Source organism: Halichoerus grypus, chromosome 9 (genome assembly GCF_964656455.1).
Source record: "Halichoerus grypus chromosome 9, mHalGry1.hap1.1, whole genome shotgun sequence".
NCBI classification, from domain to species: domain Eukaryota; kingdom Metazoa; phylum Chordata; class Mammalia; order Carnivora; family Phocidae; genus Halichoerus; species Halichoerus grypus.
The window spans coordinates 37272522-37292855 of NC_135720.1; the positions used below are offsets into that span (position 1 = coordinate 37272522).

Below are 20334 nucleotides of genomic sequence, written 5' to 3' on the forward strand. Positions count from 1 at the left end.
TGTGTTTATAACTAACTTTTATGTTTAAAAAAATCCATATGTTCTTATAAAAGAAAAACTGTTATATGTTTTTGCATTTAAAATCCATTTACTCTTATAAAAGAAAAATAACCTGAAATCCTGATTATATATGGTCAGGGCTGTATTTAGAAAAATTAAATTTCTTTCATTATCTAGCAAAAGTAGTCGATTTAGCAAAAGGAAACACACCCCCCCCACACACACACACAAAATGATGGAGCCATTGAAATGGAGATGACTCAGTCCCCAGTGACCTCACCAGCATCTGCTTCAATTACCTTCTGAAAATTAAATAACCAAATTACCATTCAGCTTTCTGCTGTGCTAACAAAATTAATCTGAAATATCAAAATTCATCTCCTTTAAATTATGTATTATACAACTTCTAAACCAAAACCTCTCCTAGCTCTAAATTGTGAAGAACATGCACCGCAGTTGTCATAATCAACAGTAACATAGTCTCATAGACACAGGAAAAATGAATAAAATGATTAATGACTTGGCTGAAACCATCCTTGACAGTAATTTGATTTAAATCATGCCACCTATTCAAAATTAGAATCCATCAACTTTGCATCTATTCCGCTTTGTACAACAGATGTGTTCTTGAAAATGTATGTGCAAACTATATTTTAAATGCTGTAGAGTGATTCAGAAATATAATTTGGTTTTTTGTTTTTGTTTTTTTTAGTATAGAAAAGAATATTTAAAGCATGAATAATTGGCCTCTGATTTAATTGCTTCCTAAGTTCACATGATCATATTTTGGTCATCTAGTCTATCAAGTATTCCATAAACACACTAATAAAAACCATTTTAAAATCTGGATGTAATCCATATTTTTGTTCTCTGGTTCTTCCATATCTACTTCATACGCTATGTTCACACCTAAACAATTTAATGTCTCACAGCCATCAAGCTACACTTCTCACTTTAGTGCAGGATAGCCCCACCTCACAGTCATCTTTAATTCTTCTTCAAGTGATTTCAGGTACGCCTGATTTCAGGTTCTAGTAATGTAACTACTGAGAAAAGACCTCCTTTTTTGCTCTCCACCACCCTCTACCTCAGCAGAAGCTAACTCCTGTCTTGCTTTGGGAGGAGACCCAGGGTTTCCCAGATCCAGCTAACTCATCTTCCCTTCTTATCCCTAGGATGGTGAAACCCTTGGATTCTTGCTCTTGGTACTGACACAGCAGTCTGCCTTATTTGGTGCTGAATCACACTGCAAACCACGGACTGCGACGTGTCTTACTCAGTCTCCTTAAACTTGGCCCATTATCCTTTTCACTACCAACTTGATTTACATGTGAAAAGAAAAATGCTAGAAAAAGTAGGCAGGGCTGTTGCACATTCACTGGTATAATACACGACAAAATGAGTACAGAAAAAAATGGGGAATTAACCATTTTGTTTACGCAAACTTTATTTAAAGTGGTAAAAGAAGGAAAAGGGAAGTAAAAAAGCATGAACACATGACCCATGGCTCAAGCACCAAGCATCTTTACAATAAAAGTGCCCAAGCAAGGAGAATTTCAGCTTGTTAGGGCCTCCAACTTTGAATCTAGAGAGGAAATAATAGGGTACTTCTTGCCAGATCCCCCAAAATAGAGAGAAAGGTCAGGAGATTGGTGGCATTTTTGTTGGTATGTGGAGACTTTCAAAGTTTCCTTGAAGGACCAGAGATTCCTAGTTTGTTTCAAAGTTCCTAAGAACAATTTTGCATTGAAAATCAGAAAATACCAGTTTAGTACTTTAATACATTTAATGATTTAGATTAGTGAGTCTCCCTTATCCTTACCTGGATAACCAATAAAGTTCTATGAAATTCAACATAGTTTAATGAAGAATATGGCATAATGATTGGAGGCATGGGCTAGGAGGTCTGGCACACCTGGGCTGAGTCCTGGATCTGCCACTTTGTAGTTATGTGACTTTGGGCAAATTCCACAACATCTATAATAAAGTTTAGCATCTTTATCTGTAATTAGGATAATAACAGGACCTACTTCATGGAGTACTTAGGAGATTACATGAGTACACAAATGTGCTTGTTACATAGCAAATGTTCAACAAATGCTATCATTCACACTGAATGACCGTTAGATGCAGGGCATAAAGTTAGATCTTGTGAGGAATATAAAAATGAAAAAGAACCAACAATAAATAACAAAAAATAAGGCAGAGAAGACGAGAGTGTTATGGGTATATCCAAAGACAGACTGTGTTCAGGGCCCCAAGAGAAGGCATAAGGAGGCCTTATCAATGCCCTTTGAGTCCAGTGGCAGGGGAGGGCACATCTAGTTTTGTGTGTGTGTGTGTTTGGAGGGTGGTTAAGAATTAAATGAAATAGGAAAGGTGTCAAGGAGACAGTATCACAATTACAGTTGGGTTTGTCCTCACTGTATACAGAGAGAGGACACTGATAGCAAAGTTCATCATAAAAATAAAGTGTAAGACATGGACAGAAAAATCCAAGAAGGACATAAAGACAGAAAGGTAGGAATGAACCATATTGTGCAGAACCTCAAATTTGAGAGAAGAATCTGGGATGCAGCAGTGACATATCTGAACTCTGTCTCAGGAAGACTAATCTGGGAAGATGCGTGGGAAGATACGCAATTAGCATTTGACTTATGAGGGTAGAAGGGGTGACGACTGATGGAATTTTCAGATACGAGTTTCGAAGAAAAAGAAAGAAAACTTTCTACTAAAATCACCGACAAGTGGAGTCCAGGCATGAGCTAGGAAGTTCCAGAGCTGTAAGCACAAAGCATTTTTCTGGTTCAGAACTCAATTTTCTCACACTGAAGAGTCACTGTACCAGCAATAATGAAAGTTTTCAAAGGCATGTGCCAAAGTATCTCCAGCTGAGGCAGTGCCAAGTTTCAGACAAATTCAGAAGTCAGTTCAGTTGAAGTCTTCCTCAACTGTCAGCAACAACATTAAAAAAGGAGGGATACAGCTTAAATCATTTACTTTTCAAGTGCTTCGGTCTCATCTGCGTCTAGAGTCTTGGGTCTTTCACTGAAGGCTGTGACCACAGCATGTTTATGGACAAGTTTCAAGGTATATAAACTCCCTGAAAACTTACACCAAATGTATGCCTATATATTTATTCTTCCTTTTTCTCAATTATTCCTGTATTCCTCATTTAGGCAGCATGCTTTTATATTAAAATCCATTAGTGCTAATTTTTCATTGGTACTTACTCTAAAGACTTTATATATGTATTTTGATTCAATCCTCCAACAATATCTTACAGTAGGTACTATTATTCTCATTTTAGAGAAAACTATACCCAAGGCCCCAGAGCTAGTAGGTAGTTCTAGAGGAGAAACCTACAGGTGGCCCATAAACAAAAAAGTTCCCCAAGCTTCACGATCAAAATAGTTCCATTTGGTGGTTTTGTTAGGTTACAGCTTCATCAGGTCTCACTCCAAGATCTAGGACAATCCAGATCAGCCTGAGATTTCAAACAGAAGGATACCTGCTTGTCACTGATCTTTCAAATCAGTTTTATAGGGAGCCATTATACTGCAGTGGGGGAAAATATATTTACAGAACAGGTACTTTATGTACAGTTGTCTTTGAACAATTGGTTAACATGTATTAAATCAACAATTTTCAAAGAAATTTGTTGTTCAGTGAGGAAAATAACCTCACTCCCAGTATACTAACCACCAAAGACTCCTCTAGAACAATGAGTTCTTTTGATCATGGCCCACAATAAAAAATAATTTTAAACTGTGATTCAAGATATACATATTTATATACATTTAAAACAAAATTTTCATGAAATACTATTTATTCTGACTACCTACAATGCTTTCTGATATTTTCTATTCTGTCTAGCTTTAGTCCAGACTAATCTATTCTGTTCCATTCCATTAGAAGAAACGCTGGTTCTTATCCACTTAATTGATTTCATGATGCCCCAATGGGTTGTAACCTACAGACTGAAAAGCAGTATACTACACAGGGAGTTAAATCAAGTAACTCTGCCTGTTCCTTAAAAACAAAGCAAAAAGCATGAGTCTGTTAATGTCTAAATGTTTATAAGCCTTTTTAAAAATCTGTAGAAAAAAAGTTAATGATTTCTTAAAAACATCAGCAGCTCCAACTTGACCATGGACATTTTTCCCATTAATGAATGACAGGCAATATGTAAATGTTCTCTTAAGAGCTGCTTGATCTGAATTCAATCAAAAAAATACGAAGCATAAGCCTTTAACAACATCACAGCTCATTCAAGAGTTTAATTGGCAATTAGTAATATTTTCAAATAAGGCACAAGCAGCTTTTTATAGGAAATGGTTTTAAAATATTCTCAATCTTTCTTAAGATTAATAAAAATTGCTGAATACTAAAAAATTTATAGTGATAAAAATTAAGACTCGGGGCGCCTGGGTGGCTCAGTTGGTTAAGCGTCTGCCTTCGGCTCAGGTCATGATCTCGGGATCCTGGGATCGAGCCCCGCATCAGGCTCCCCACTTGGCGGGGAGCCTGCTTCTCTCTCCCCCCACTGCTCACTCTCTCTCTCTCTCTCAAATAAATAAATAAAATCTTTAAAAAAAATCAAAACGCACAAACCATTTAGATCCTACACCAGAGAAGCTGTTCTAAATATTGTCAGTCTTTTAGTTGGTAAAAAAAAAAAAGAAAATTTAACACTTGCCACGTGCCAACCACTATTAATTTAACGAGGCACATGGAAGGAGCACTGACCTACTGCAGAGTCCCACCCCTCCAGATGGCCCATTTGGGGGGAGACGGAGTGCAAACACATGAACAAGAGCTCTGAAGATCGTCCACGGAAGTGCTCCTGGGCCGCGCTAGGTGATCACTGCAGGAACTCATGGCGATGACAGTCTCCTAGGACGGTTCTTAGAAATTGAAATCAAATACGCTTTCCAGTAAAACCAACTAGAACATTCTACTTTCAAACCCATGTACAATTTTTCCTACTTCCCACATCACGATGCCAATAACATGTTCTATTCCCCCTCTCAATGTAAAAATTAATGCTTAATGCAATTTAAACCGAGATAATATGAAATAAAGAAAAAGAATCAGAGATACAGACAAAGTAGACTGGGATTCAGGGCTCAGCTCATCCATTTAAAGGGTAAGCCATGTGAGGCAAGTTATTGAACCTCCTGAACTACAGATGTGTCATCTGCGTTTCTATCTACTCACACGATCATTGTGAGGGTACAGGGAGAGAAGGCACGTGAAGGCACTTTGTAAAGGGCCAACAAATGCTGTTATTATTAACTTTTATTAGCACCACTAGACACAGCGAAACTGAGAGAATAAAATATTAACCAAATATTAAGACAGTAGAGCACTGTAACACTTACCAAGCGCTTAAAACAGTTCTATTTGCTTTTCATGTATCAGCTCAGTGAAAACCTACATTATGACTGAATATCTTGAATCCCACCGCTGGTAATAATCAAGTTTCTCCTCAAATCTTGGACACGCTAACGTTCTCTAATGGTCCTTGGCCAGCAGGAAAAAACAATCTACAGACTGTTAATTAAAGGAAGGGCGAGAGTTCACATCACACCGCACCACCCATGTGGCATATTCATTCTCAGCACTGGCATACCACAAAGTGGTAGCTCTTTCCTAGGGTTCAAAGGCAGCCTCTGTGGGGCTGGAGAGGGGGAGCCCTCCCTGTAGCCTCAGCAACTCTGCACACCAACCAGCCAGACCCATCCAGTTGACACCTGCCACTGGAGCTTAGGCTCTGTACATGCCCAGAAGGGCATTCTGGGGTTTTCTGACCAAATGTGTTTCTGCATTCATTTCTATTATAGGCAACTACTCTCTTCAGATAAGAGGCAATGCTAGCGAGTAACGCGAATCTCTGTAACGTAAAACCCTGACTTACGTAGGTCGGTTACCCAGACTACACGTTTCCTCCTGCCTTAGTTGGTCAATATGCTGACATTAAACTTGACAAGAGGTAGTATGGGATGTCCTCACAAGCTATAAACAAGTTTGTTTTTTAAAGGGTCACTTAGAACTTAGGATGTACCTCTGCACATGAATTCACAATGATGTGAACTAACCGTGTTCTACAGGCCCCCTCCTGCCACCAAGTTGCCCCACTGCCACGTGCAGCGTTGCAGAGTATAAGCTGTGGTTGCAGAAGGCCAGGGCTGGGCTCAAATCCTGCCTCACCCGCCTGCTCTATCATCTCACTCAAGTTTATCCAACCCCTCTGAGTCTAAATTTCCATAACAATCCAATCGTATTTGGGCATGAACATTTTTATAGATCAGATGCTTGGTATGAAGGTACTGTGGGCCAGTTCTCCCAACCTTTTTCACAGGAAAGCATCCACAGAAGAGGGTAATACACTCTACCCGGGATAAAATGCTACTCATGGCTAAAGGTGACCAGCCTACATGGTCCTACCCGGCCACTCTAAGGGCTGAGGAGTCGGTGTCTCTGGCATGCACACCCAAGACATGAGAGTGTGTCAAACCCGAGTGGTGAGGCTCTGATTACCAGTTCATATACATAAAATGGGCTGGTATGGGGCCAGCAGGTCACTGACAATTTCATCCCATGGGCCTGGGCTCCTACTATGAAATAAAAGGGTGCCTTAGAATTCTCAAAGCCAGGGCGCCTGGGTGGCTCAGTCGTTAAGCATCTGCCTTCTGCTGGGGTCATGGTCCCGGGGTCATGGTCCCAGGGTCCTGGGATCGAGCCCCGCATTGGGCTCCCTGCTCCGCGGGAAGCCTGCTTCTCCCTCTCCCACTCCCCCGCTTCTGTTCCCTCTCTCGCTGTCTCTCTCTCTGTCAAATAAATAAAATCTTAAAAAAAGAATTCTCAAAGCCCTTTGGACTACATAGTTTCACTTTATGCTATTCCAGAACCAGCTGTGCTCGTAAAAATGTACCTTTGGGAAACTGCTGATTGCACTTTGGACTGTTGTGATTACTCGTGCCTCCCTGATCTGAACCACAGGAGCAGCTCATGGGATGGGAGGAGGGTATCAAGATGAAGATTTTTAGGTGAAGACGAAGGTGCAGATAAGCATAGAAGCCAAGGTCAGAGGTGACTGAGCACTCACTGTGCCAAGCAATATGTTACCTCCATCTTCACAGCATCTTGGTTTGGTTTTGCTTGAATAAGACAGCCACACAACTGACTTTGTATATTTAATAAAAAGGCTATCCAGTGGGTTCAAATATCAGCCTCCATATCCTCCTCCCTGAAGAAGGGGCTAAACCTCAATCAGTGTGGATAAGGGACCAGACCTGGTTCAACTCTGGTCCTCCTTGCTGTGTCCCATTTGGACTTCATCCCCTTGGCTCAGGCTGGGAAGCTTCCTTCTTCAAAGCCATTTTGTTAGTAGGTTATTATTAGCCACACTTAACAACAACAAGAAATGCAGGGTGAAATTTAGAAAACTTGGCCAAGGTCATACACTGGAGTGGTTTTCAAACACCAGGTGCTCTGCTGACAGGTCAGAGGTTCAAGGACGAAGAATTGCCAGGGTGGAGGCTGGGGATGCAAGTGGGGGGGTGTCAGAGGAGTGGGGATTGGAGCTGAGATGTGCTCTACATTCTGCAACCTTCAGCGTCTGGGGTGGGAGGGTGAGGCAGAAAGAAGAGCGTCATCCCCCTCCACGCTGCACACAACTGGCTCAGGGGGGCTGGGGAAGAAGAGAGCAGGTGGCGGCAGCAGCTCTGCTTTTCTGGAAAACCAGGAATCAGTGGGAAGAGGGACCTATACGAACCAAACAGAGTCTGCTGATGAGTCTCTACCACTCAGTGTCTATTTACAGGCCCTGTCAGACCTTATCTGAGGGGAAAAGTCAATCTCCTACAAAACACCGCTTTAGGTTCACTGAAAATATATTTTTGATATCCTAAATTGACACTCGATCCTGCATGCTGTTTTTAAAAAATGTTCAAACATACAAAGAGCATAAAGAGACCTGCACAAAAATCGCTAAATGGGTTCTAAATTCTGCAAAAGCCACATAACGTCAAATAAAGTGTGGAAGAAGATGATGAAGGATAGCACATGGAGTACAACCTGCTTTCATAACTCCGTTTTTCATTTAGTTGCAAGACCTGTCAAGTGTCGAGGAATTAATCCACATATATAATATACTAATTTTGTATACACAAATTCTTTGCAATAGCATGGGGAAAGGTCTCATGAATCATTCAATCTGGAATAGACAACTGGTATAAAACGACACCGAAGATCCTGAAAACCAGGTGGGCCAGGCCAGGAGATCCTGAAAACTCCTTAGCACGTATCCAGAATAAATCTATCTAGTAGTAATGCTAATTCACCCTTCCATTTAGAGTTACATCGGCATATTTCAAGATAAATGATAAGAAAGGAAGTACTGGGTGATCCTCAAATTGCTAATTTCAATCCAAAATTATTAAAATGGGATCTTTTAAACTTAACTTTGCTTTGGTGTTAAATTCAGAGAGAGGGAGAGGAACGTCCACTAGGAGGTAGATAAAGGATTATTTACCAAACACACACAAGCATACAGTGTTTATGAAAACACATGGTAAAAAAAGTACACCAAGAAAACAGAGGCTATTTAATGACACGGAAGGAAAAAGGGATGAAGACGGGGGAACAGAGTTTAAAAGCAATTTTTCGGGTTTCAGATACGTATCATGGTAACAGGTAGAAATAAGGACAAATCTTTTGATCTCCTCTGCATAGCAGTAGAGATTTATGTAAGGTAGTGTGATTGCATCAGTTCAGCCTTACCCTTGGCCTGACTTTACGTTCTGCTGTGGAAATCTTGCTTGGACTGCCCTTATGCACACTGCTCCAGAGAAATCAGCCCTGTGTTGTCAGAAACTGACTTTCAAGTAGGTCCTCTTGGTAATTCCATGTTATGGTAATTCCACAGTTTAGTCAGAAAGCATTTGAAAAGAGTATTAACTTTGGTTGCCTCTTTTCTGATAATGGAGGGTTTTCTGGTTTCCCTTCGGCTTTTAATAGCTTGACCATTTTGGGCCACCAGTGCACTGTAACAACTAAACTACAGATTTGTCTGTTCTCTCTCTCTCTCTCCCCCATTTCCTAGTAACTAATCATGTTAGCGTGCTGTTAGAATAGCATCACTGATTTTTGTTCTTGGCCTGTTATCCTTATGCTTGTAAGGTCATACTTAATTTTTGGATATGTTTTCCTTTTCATTGTTAGAACAGTTGTCACAAGAGGTCAAGGCAAGCATGACAATTAAATTTTACATTTCTGACGCTGAAAAAAAAAACGGTGCTGTTCTTCCAGAACAGTGTCCTCTTGCATTCTCAATTGAGGGGGCCCCCCTTATTCTACATCTTAGGAAATAGAGGTGGTTAACTTTGCACAGGTTGTGAACCACCCATCACCCTTACTGTTGGAATCAGTGTGCAGTCAAGCTGAGAAGGCACTGTAGCTTTCCAAGTCACTATCTAGGGCATCCATAAGCAGAAAGAAAAGAAAACACATTGACCGAAACTCATATCTCATATAAAAATTAATTCAATGGATGACCAAGTATAAAACATAATATTATAAAACCTGTAGAAAAAAAAGACAAAAGCAAATCTCTAGGACTTAAGGCTGGGTAAAGCATTAGACTTGATGCCAAAAGCATAATCCATAAAAGGAAACACTAATAAATTGAATCGCATCAAAAGTAAAAACTTATGCTCTGCAACAGATGCTGCTAAGAAGAGGAAAACAAAAGCTACAGACTGGGAGAAAAGAGCTACAAAGCCTCCATCAAAGGAAGAGTATCTAGAGTGCATAAAGAACTCTCAAAACTCAACAATAAGAAAACAGGCAAAAGACTTATGAAAAGGCACAGCTCTGCAGATGGATAGACAGCTAATAAACACACGAAAAGATGTTCAGCTTCTCTGGTCATTAAAGAAATGCAAATTAAACCAGGAGTTATCACTACACATTTATCCAGAATGGCTAAAATAAGAAAGAGTGATAATACCAAATGCTGATGAGGATGTGGAGGAACTGGGTCATTTATGCAATGCTGATGGGAAGGCATGTAAAGTGGTACAGCCACTCTGGAAAAGGGGATGGCAGTTTCTTACAAAATTAAACATGCACTTAACATCTGACCCAGCAATTCCACTCTTGGGCATTTATCCCAGAAAAATTAAAACTTATATTTACACAAAAACTTATACACAAATGATCCTAGTGTCTTGATTTGTAATAGCTCCAAATTGGATATAACCCAAATGTCCTTCAATGGGCGAATATTTAGAAAATTGTGATACAGGCATACCATGGAACACTACTCAGCAACAAATCGGAACTATTGATACATGAGACATCTTGAACAGATCTCAAGTGCTATGATCTGAATGTCTGTGTACCCCCAAAATTCATATGTTCAAACATAATGCCAAATGTGATGGTGTTGGAAGGTGGAGCCTTTGGGGAGTGATTAAGTCATGAGGGCGGTGTCTTCATGAATGGGATTAGTGCCCTTAGAAAAGAGGTATGAGAAAGCTCCTTGCCCCTTCTGCCATGTAAGGTTAGAGCAAGAAGAGGGCCTTATATGAACCAGGAAGCGGCCTCTCACCAGACAACGTGGCACCACGGTCTTGGACTTGCAACCTCCAGAACTCTGAGAAATACAGTTCTGTTGTCTATAAGCCACGTAGTCTATGGTGTTTTGTTACAGCAATCTGAGTGGGCTAAAACATCAGGGAATAGCACTAAATGAAAAAAAAATCTAATCTCAGAGGGTTACAGGTTATATGATTCCATTTATATAATATTTCTGAAATGACACATTACAGAGATTGAGAACAGATTCATGGTTGTCAGGGGTGGCAAGTAGAGGGAAGGAAGTGAATGCAGCTACAAAAGGGTAGCACATGAAACCTATTTGATCTGTATCTTGATCGTGATACAGCCACACAACTCTATACATGTGATGCAATTACATGGAACTAGATACACACAAATACACAAATGAATACTTGTAAACCTGGTGAAATCTGAATCAGGTTGGTGGATTGCATCAATGTCAATTTCTTAGTTGCCATATTATAGGACAGTTGCATAAGGTGCTCCCACTGTGGGAAACTGGATGAAGGGTGCAGGGTAGCTCTCTGTAATATATCCTACAACTATATGTGAATCTATAACTATCTTAAAGCATTTTTAAAGATTACTATCTAGTTCTTATTTATTCTAGGTGCCCTCTTTCTAATGTTCCACCCATTAGATGCCTGATTACTTCTTTCCCCGATCTTGCTACTCTGTAGTCTTAATAATGGAAAACATTGCACTACAATTAGTCGTTTAACTCTTGCTTTCCAAAAACTCTTACTTACAGTTTACTATTACTAACTGGGGCATGCCAATATTCGAATACTGACTCCTAAGCTGCATGAAATGGACGAAATGCTTTCTGAGTCTTAGTTACCTCACTGGTAAAATAGGGGGAAATGTAGGTTAGGTTTATTGTGAAGATAAATAAAATAATAAAGAACTTTATACATAGTAGCTCCTTAAAAGTTCATTTCCTTCCTTTTCCTATTAACAGTCTAAAACCTAGCTTAATTTCTGGATAAAAAATATCAACAAAAAACTTTGGTTTTCAGTTTCCAAGGCTTACATTTGGAAAACAAGAAATGCATCTTTAACAAGCACAGACTGGGGATGTGGTGAGGCTGAATTCAGTTCTTAAGAAATATTTCAATTTAGGAGACCATAATGATAATTTTAAGCCTATGTGTTCTCACTTCGAGTTTGAAAACATTCTATCAAAATGGTGTTTTAGTATATCATGCACTTTATTATGATGAGTACCTGCCCAATATATGGTTAAATCTTTAAAGAGTAACTGATCATCTATTAGATTACATCTATTCACAAACCAACAACTGTATATATGTTGGATCAGTTCAGCTTTAGTAATGACATGAACTCCAATGGTAGAATTTCATCCATTCCATCTACTTACAAAAATACTTTTCAGTAACAGACTCCCAACAAGGTAATAAGCTTAAAATATGTCATAGATTTTTAGTTATAGCTAAACCAAGTAAGCTACAAGAGCAGCAGGAACTAAGCATTTGGGATCTAAGATTCAATGTAGGTTGCTAAATGTGGGATCCCAAGCAACATGCAGCTCAGTGCATAATGATGGTGCGAGATCCCCTGGGCAGCACCAGCCTGAGAGAACTGTCAAAGATGGAAAGAAAAGAACCGATTGTTCTTCCTCTACTGCGAGTAAGAAAAAGGATGAAAACAAAGTGCATTTAACTTCTCCTGGACACCTGCTTTCTTTATGAACACTCGCCAAACACAGAATGCCAACTAATACTTGAGGACAAAGTCTCCCCGCAAACATTTAAATACTGATAATAATTTTGCAAAGCAATGCTTACCGAGCAAAATAACTTTGTTTCCGTTCCTTCTTCTCTTCCTTGGTATCCATAATACACAATCAAAATGCAAAGTATTTGGAAAAGTCCTTCTTTTTAAATCAGTGAATCATAACCCTATAATAAAAAAACAACAAAGTGACTAAATTAAGAAGAAGTTTATAACAGCCAAGATGAAGAATAAAACAGAGTGAAGCTACATGGCCCGCCATGAACGGAAGATAAACTTGAACCAGTAAATGCAGTCACATGAGTAATACATGAAATGCAAATGTCCATGGGGGGCGGGATTTATAACCTACCATCAGGATGGAAGTGTTAAACTAAAATAAAAGGTGGCTGGAAAATTAGACTGAAGTATTTTCCTTACAATTAACAATTATTTCGAAATGTGCTAAAATGAAAACCACTGATTTTTTTTTTTTGAAGATTTTAGGCTGCCTATGCAGCCTAAATTTACGAACTCACTTTTTATAGGTAATTGATCATGAATAGGTCTCATACATAATTATGGAAAATGGATCACTTACGTGTTTTACGAGAATGTTCTTTCTTTAAAAATAACATCAGTGTTCTATTTTATTTTCGGAAACATGCCAGCGACTACATCCCACTTGAGCAAATGTGGAAATGAAAGTACAAAGCCTCAGGAAGCTATTCTTCAAAATGGCTTTATAGGCTTGCTCTGCCCTCCCCACCCTGCTACCCTCACCTATGCTTCCCAGGAGCGTTTGCTTAAACCTGTAATAAAAGGTTGTCTCCAGATCAATCTTCCTTAAATACCACTTTCATCATGCCACTCCCCTGCTCAAAAAGTTCCAGTGTCTACTTTGTGCCTGATTCACTCACCTAAATTTTCTGCAAAGCATTAACCTTCCCTAAAATCTATCCGCTCATCCTGAGGGGTATCAAAGTAAAAGCAGAGAATGTTCATCAATCAAAATTATTTGCTAATTCAATTCAATGAACAATTTTTAAAAAAGATTTTAAAGTAACCTCTACACCCAGTGCGGGGCTTGAATCCACAACCCCAAGGTCAACAGCCACCTGCTCTACTGAGTAAGCCAGCCACGTGCCCCTTCAACGAACAATTTAATTCACAATACACATTCCATGGAAGGTACTACGATAAGTATCAGAGACCAAAGATGAAGAAGCCATGGTATTTGCCCTAACAGAGTTTACTGTCTTACAAGGGAGATGCTTAGGATTTGAGATCAGTGGGATACTTACTGACTGCTGTGGAGGAGCACAGGTGCCACGAGAGCCCAGAGGAAGAACACTCGGCCTCGTGCACGGCCCACCCCATGTACTCCCCATGCACACGAAGATTAGAAGGATGAGTATGGATTTCCTACTAAAACGGTACAGGGAAGCAGGTCTAGCATGCACAACACAAGAAGACACGATACTTCTCGGCTGCTCCAGGATTAACTGTGAAGCAGGGCAATGGAGAAAGACATGGGCAGGATTAGGATCATGGCAGGCCTTTTATGTCACACGAAAGAGCTTGATCTTAATCCCAGCTATGCATTACGTGCCGCCTGCCCCTTCGCGGCTCCTGTGTCAGACCTCACCAAGCAACAGGGCCGCACTCGCTTACAGACATTACCAAACTGATCAACAGGAGATAAAACCAATTTTCTCATCCCTGATGTACATGAAAGGAAGTCACCAAAGCGTTTTACACGAGGGACTGTGATACACCCACGCTGGAAGGATGGACTTGAGAGGGTTGAGTCAGTGCGAAATAGATCTGTTAGGAAGAAATTACAGCAAAACTAGTTGAGAGAGGAGGGCCCACATTTAGGCAGCAGTATCCAACATAGAAAGAGGAGGGATGCACTCAAGAAATATTTAGGAGGCAAATGAGTCAAGGTCTGGTGACTCATTCAGCGTGGACAACATCAGAGAGGCAAGATGAAGAACGCCCTCCAAGCTTCTGCTGCAGGGGCTGGGCAGACAGTGACACCACAAATAGAACACAGTCGACGTGGGGGCGCCTGGGTGGCTCAGATGGTTAAGCGTCTGCCTTCAGCTCAGGTCATGATCCCAGGGTCCTGGGATCGAGCCCCACGTCTGGCTCCTGGCTCGGCGGGGAGCCTGCTTCTCCCTCACCCTCTGCCTCTCCCCCTGCTCATGTTCTCGCTTTCTCTCTCTGTATTTCTCTGTCTCAAATGAATAAATAAAATCTTTAAAAAAAAAAAAAAGAACACAGTCAACATGAAGGGGGCAAGCCGGGTGTGGGTCAGGGCGCAGACACAGATAAAAGAACAGGTTTTGGACACATTGCCTTCGAGGTGCCTGTGGGATAGTCAGCTGGAGACATTCACCAGATGTTTGATTTTGCTTACAGCACATGAGTGTGGTGAGGGCTGGGGCAAAAGATATAGAGGCTATCAGCATATGGTTGTGGTTAAGTCAAAAAAAAAAAAAAAAGAAAGAAAAGCAAGCAAGCACGAATACGATGATAACACCCTGCAAACATGACAGCCATGCACAAAACCCTCCATGGAAACAACAGGGACACAGTCTGAACTCTGACTGCTTTACCTCCATGTCCTTGACGTGCCCTCTGCTCTCGAGGACTTTATCACCCAGTAGGGAAAATAAGATGTGTGCAAAACACTAAAACTCAAGGTAGTAACTTGGAGTTGTCCAAAGAAAGGTAGTAAGAATACAGAAGACACAAAGTTCACTTTTGATCGAGGTGATAAAGTAAGTCTTTCAGGGCAGTGAGGATTTCAGTAGGTAAAAAGAAGAGGGAGAGTATTCCAGAAAGAGGGACCAGCTGGGCATAAGTATGGACAGAAAAAGAACAAGGCACATTCAGGCAAGAAGGACAGAGTGGCTACCAGGTAAGAAAAGGGAACCAATCATAATGCCTGCCTACCAGAAGTTATTTACTTCAACACATTATCCACACGTTATCTCTTTTAATCTTTACAACCACACTGTAAGTTCAGTACCCTTATTTTCACTAAATGGAGGCTGGGAGATACTAATTTCCCTAATTCCACAGCACTAGCTGTGGTGGAGCAAGGATTTAAATCCAGTTTGGTGCACGCTTCAATGCCTTTCAATAACCTTTGGAGCCAGAAATATTTGGAAATGAGAAAAAGCAGTCTAGAATCAACAGTGCCCAATGCCTCAGTGCGGAATCTGCAGATCGGAGCAAATGTAGCTGGGTGTGGGGGGAGGGGGTCCCTGAGCCCTCCAGCAGGACTGCACCAGCAGAGGGGTAGGAGTAGAAGCCACGCCTCAAGGAATGAGCATTCATTCAAGAAGCTGGGTGATGAAAGAAAGAAGAAAAAGAAAAGACAGTGGTGGTCCAACTCTCCCGAGAGCTCAGTCTCACACTGTGGCCTGAACCCAGTGGGGGTCCGTTCACCACCCCCCCATGGGGTCCTTTCACCACCACCCCCCCATTGACCCCACACCTAATCCTTACTCTTTCTCCAAGCTTCAAGTGACTTGGCTACACTCCTCCATCTGACCAGATCTAGCACAAGGCCCAGTTCTGCTCTATAGCCTTCCCTGACCACTTGTGTGCTCTCCTTTCTCTTCCTTAGGAGCTTATTTCACAGGTCACTGAATACTTACCGTGACGCTCTGAGTCATCCACTGTGTGACACCGCCACTTCACTTAGCCTCCTCAGCCACAAACAAACCAAAAGCACCTTCAGGTCAAAAACCACCGTGTTTCACAATTTCCTTTTACTTCCCTAAATACCTAACCCAGAACTAGGCAGTGAATCCACATAAAAGCCAAGCAAGGAATTAATCCAGGCTTGGGGTAAGGTCAATTAATATGGCAGACTGATATACATCCATGAATTCTCCCCTCCCTCTCAATTAAGAATAACCTGGAGGCAAAAAAATAATAATAGTAACTTGGGGGCGAGGGATATAGATGCAAAGCAGTTTCTCTCTCTCTCAGACGCCAGAAAGGATGAGAATCCCTGATCTGGGCCAGGTGGTTTATTTTAAAGTTCCTCTCCTGCATTCCACCATATGTGATGATCCCTGTTTATTAGATTTCTCCTCATGAATAAAAATGAAGTCATAACAATCTAATTGGAAAATTTTTATATTGCAAGCTGAGCCAGAAACTAATATTTGGTTCTAGTGGAAAAATATTGACACAAATAAGCACAAGAGAAAAAGATTAAATGATCCAAGAACTGACATCTGGTGCCACTGTGTCTGTTTAGAACTTGCGAAGCTTTTTTTTTTTTTTTTTAATATTCTATTTGATAAAGAAAAAATACACTAATCTTTGATTTCTTTTAAATTTCTGGGAATTTTTGTATTCTTTAAACAAGACATATGCAGTCCTTTCAGGTCTAGACGCACCAAGAGATTAACCAGGAAGAGAGCAGCAAAGGATGCTATAAAAATGATTTGCACAGAGGACCGCACAGCAGCCTTCATGCTTCACTGAAGGACCAGAGCTCCTTAAATCAATCTCTAATGGAAACTACATTTTCCATTATAAGTGGTTATAATGGGCTTCTTAAAAGCCCTTCTTTCATTTAATGTTGACTTTTCTTCACGTCAATAAACTCTAGACTCATCCAAACACTGAATTATAAGAGTCTCCTGCATTTACGGCACATTACAGACCAAAAAGAATTTCATGAGGGAAGCACAAGATGAATCTTCTACCTATATATTTCTTTTTGTAATCTTAAATCAGGATGGTCAATTTAAACCTAAATTCAGTTCATTATGCAAATAAAAAAGGCACCTACAGAATCCTTACCTTGTAAGCGCTGTGTTGAAGACAAAATATTTGCTGTTATTACCTGTAAAGTGCTCCCTGTTTGAGACCATGGTGCCACTCAGAAAGAATTTAAGCACAGAGCAACAAGAGACTTCAGAAGTACATCAAACCAGCATGGACCCACAGAGCCCTGGGTGGCTTTCTGGCTTCGCATCTAACACCTTGCAGCTCCTTGCACATTCAAGTATAACCAGTCTGGACTAGAAAAACACCAGTGTACCTATGATGTCCATCAACTGTTTTCCCCACAACATGTTTCCTATTATACAAATGAAATAATGACAAAAACATGCTTTGAGGCTTGGTCACACTAAGTTTGGGCCCTTGGGGGACAGACCAAACTGTACCTTCCTATGCAGATATTTCCTCCTCAAAAATACTTATACTTCTACAGAAACAGAAGAGGTGTTCCGTGTTTCTCAAAGCCACAGTCATCTAAACAAAGGAAGGATATTCAAATTTCAGTATTAACCAAGGTCTGAATTTGAATTCTTTAACAGGAAACCTGGGAAGAAAGACATAGCAACAGATACAAAAGGGTGCCACAAACACATAAGGGGAGCAACCAGGAGATAATGTCCGCAAGTAGACAAATGTGTGTCACAAAACCAAAACAACAGAAAACAGAACATAGAACAGAACCAAGAGTTAAAAAATTATGCCTGAATCAAGGAGATGATCAAGGACAGGCCAACGGTCTCTGCTATTTGGGAAAATGGGGCAAAGTCAATGGATGGCAAAATGAATGGAGAACTCATCAGCAGTTATTCCACTACTCTTCGCCTAAGGAACTAGAATTAGCTGAAGAGAATTAAACAAATGTGAGTTTCATTTAAGACAAATATAGAGAGGGGCGCTTGGCTGGCTCAGTCAGTAGAGCATGCAACTCTCCATCTTGGGGTCCTAAGTTCGAGCCCCACACTGGGTGTAGAGTGTACTTAAAAAGAAAAAAAGGAAGAAGTAGAGAGATTTCATCAAAGCTCCTAGATACTTTTTTTTTTTAAGATTTATTTATTTATTTGAGAGAAAGAGCACAAGCAGAGGGGAAGGGTAGAAGGAGAAGCAGACTCCCCGAGCAGGGAACCTGATGCAGGACTTGATCCTAGGACCCCGGGATCATGATCTGAGCCAAAGGCAGACGCTTAACCGACTGAGCCACCAAGACACCCAAAACTCCCAGATACTTTAAATGAAGACCCATCTCTAGGCTAGTTAGATCATTTTATACGTTTCATCTAAGAAGAGAATGTGCATATGAGATTTCTAAAAAGTCACCGGTAGGGTCAAGAATTATCAAAGATGTGGAAAGTGCCAGCAGCCTGACAATGGGCAAATACATTTTAATTTTCAACAAAAGTTAGAAAAGGGATTGTGTTAAATTACACACTACAGATCATTACATAGATTCTCAGCAAAACTTCAGAACTGATCATCACAGGCAGGTTGGCCAGGACTTGGAAGAAGAGGCAGTGAAACCTGGGACAGAGACTGTTTACAGAAAACTAACCATTCAGCAGAACAATAATAAACGAGCAGACCCCTTTTTCAAGCCTCTACCTTGGACCAAGTACTCTGCTGGAGATAAAATATGAAGACAGCATTCATGGGCCAAGAAGCTCAGGTGGAACAGGCAAGCGAAGCCCATCAGCTGGTACAACAAGTGGCAAGTCCTCTGATATTGGCAGAGCACAGAGGGAAGCTACTAACTGCTAAGAAGGGAAGGAGAGTCAAGGCAACTTCGCAGGTGATACCAGAGCTGGGTGTTTCCCCAACAATGCACACAGAAGAGGTTGGGTTCACTAGGCAGACTGAGGCTGCGCGAGCCATCATCAGGCAATGTGTGGTCCCCGGAGAATCCTGAGTGGTCTGGGATGGCTGGAGTGCAGGGCTGGTGGAGGGGAGGAAGTTCAGCGAATGGGGGCTTACTCACATTACACTGACCTAATTTCCCTCTTGGACACAGCTACTAGTCTCATACATTAAGGAAATGAAGTAAAATACAATGTAACTGTACTTAAAAGCATTTGATAAGTTTCTCTTGATCTGCTTATGGATAAGATGGAGAAATGTGGGCTGGACATGGGTGGATGCTTCGATGATTACATGGATAAAGAAAAGTACTGAACCACTGTACCAAGAGGTATGAGCTGACCAACTGACCTCAACCCAGAGCCGGGAGCTGACCTCCATCTTCAGCCTGGAGGGTGGATGCTAATAAGCTTAATGCAGTATTTGTTCTTAGCCCCTCTCCTCATCAGTAGATTTACCACCGACCTGAATGACAATAGGGACCTCCTTATTAGACTTTTGGAAGAGGGATAAATAACATCCCGGGATAATAGCATTTGGATTCAGACAGATCTCAGCTATCTGTAGGAAGGTGGAATTTACCCCATATGAACCTGAGGTTCTATATCTGGGTGGTGAGCTAAGGAATGAGAAAGAGCTTAGCATTAGCACAAGTGAATATGACCTGCAGTCTTAGGTGAGAGTAAGCTCCATACACCCAGTAGTGATATTCCACCGCCCTTCCTTCCAAAAACAAAACAAAACAAACAAACAACTTAATTAACCCAGAATAAAAAAGATTATGATGGTCTGTGCCACCCTTCTTGAGGATTAGAATATATCAAGATGACTTCATTTAACTCTAGCTCTTACACTAAAGGAGAAAGATAAGGAAAGTGGAGCAACCAGGATGGTTAAGTGACATCAAACCAAGTTTTTAGATTAATAGTCAAAGGAGCTGGTCAGGGTTCATCTGCAAAGAGTTGGAGTAAACTGAGCTATTTTCAAATATCTGAAAGATCTTATCTGGTCATGGATTTAGGCTTGTACCAGTAGACCTTTGAGGGGAATACCTGGGACCAGGCATTAGATATGGAGGGAGATGGGTTTTGGCTCAACAAGAACTGTCTTACAGAGAGATGCAAACAGCTGATAGGGGGGCTTCCCAATCTCCAGAAGTGACTGAGCACAAGCTGAACAACCATTTCATGAGACGGCTATAGACCAGCAGTTCTCAACCTTATCAAAATCAACACCCCTCCTCTAAATAAATAGGTATATTTCATAATATGCCCTTTGTAATATTGAAATGAATTTCACAGCTAA

At 40.9% G+C, this 20334-nt stretch overlaps 1 protein-coding gene across 16 annotated transcripts in view; it reads right to left on the bottom strand.

The window, feature by feature from the left end:
- NCOA7 (nuclear receptor coactivator 7) overlaps positions 1 to 20334 on the bottom strand; it is a 155599-nt gene that overhangs the window by 110365 nt on the left and 24900 nt on the right. For 12 of the 16 annotated variants that reach the window (XM_036085457.2, XM_078054773.1, XM_078054778.1 and 9 more), the window contains one exon: positions 12438 to 12551. The exons of the other annotated variants lie outside the window; for them this stretch is intronic. In XM_036085457.2, coding sequence (XP_035941350.1) covers positions 12438 to 12487 — 50 coding nt within the window. In that variant the 5' untranslated portion in view covers positions 12488 to 12551. Of the gene's footprint in view, positions 1 to 12437; positions 12552 to 20334 lie in introns of those variants that run through there. 16 annotated transcript variants of the gene reach the window in all.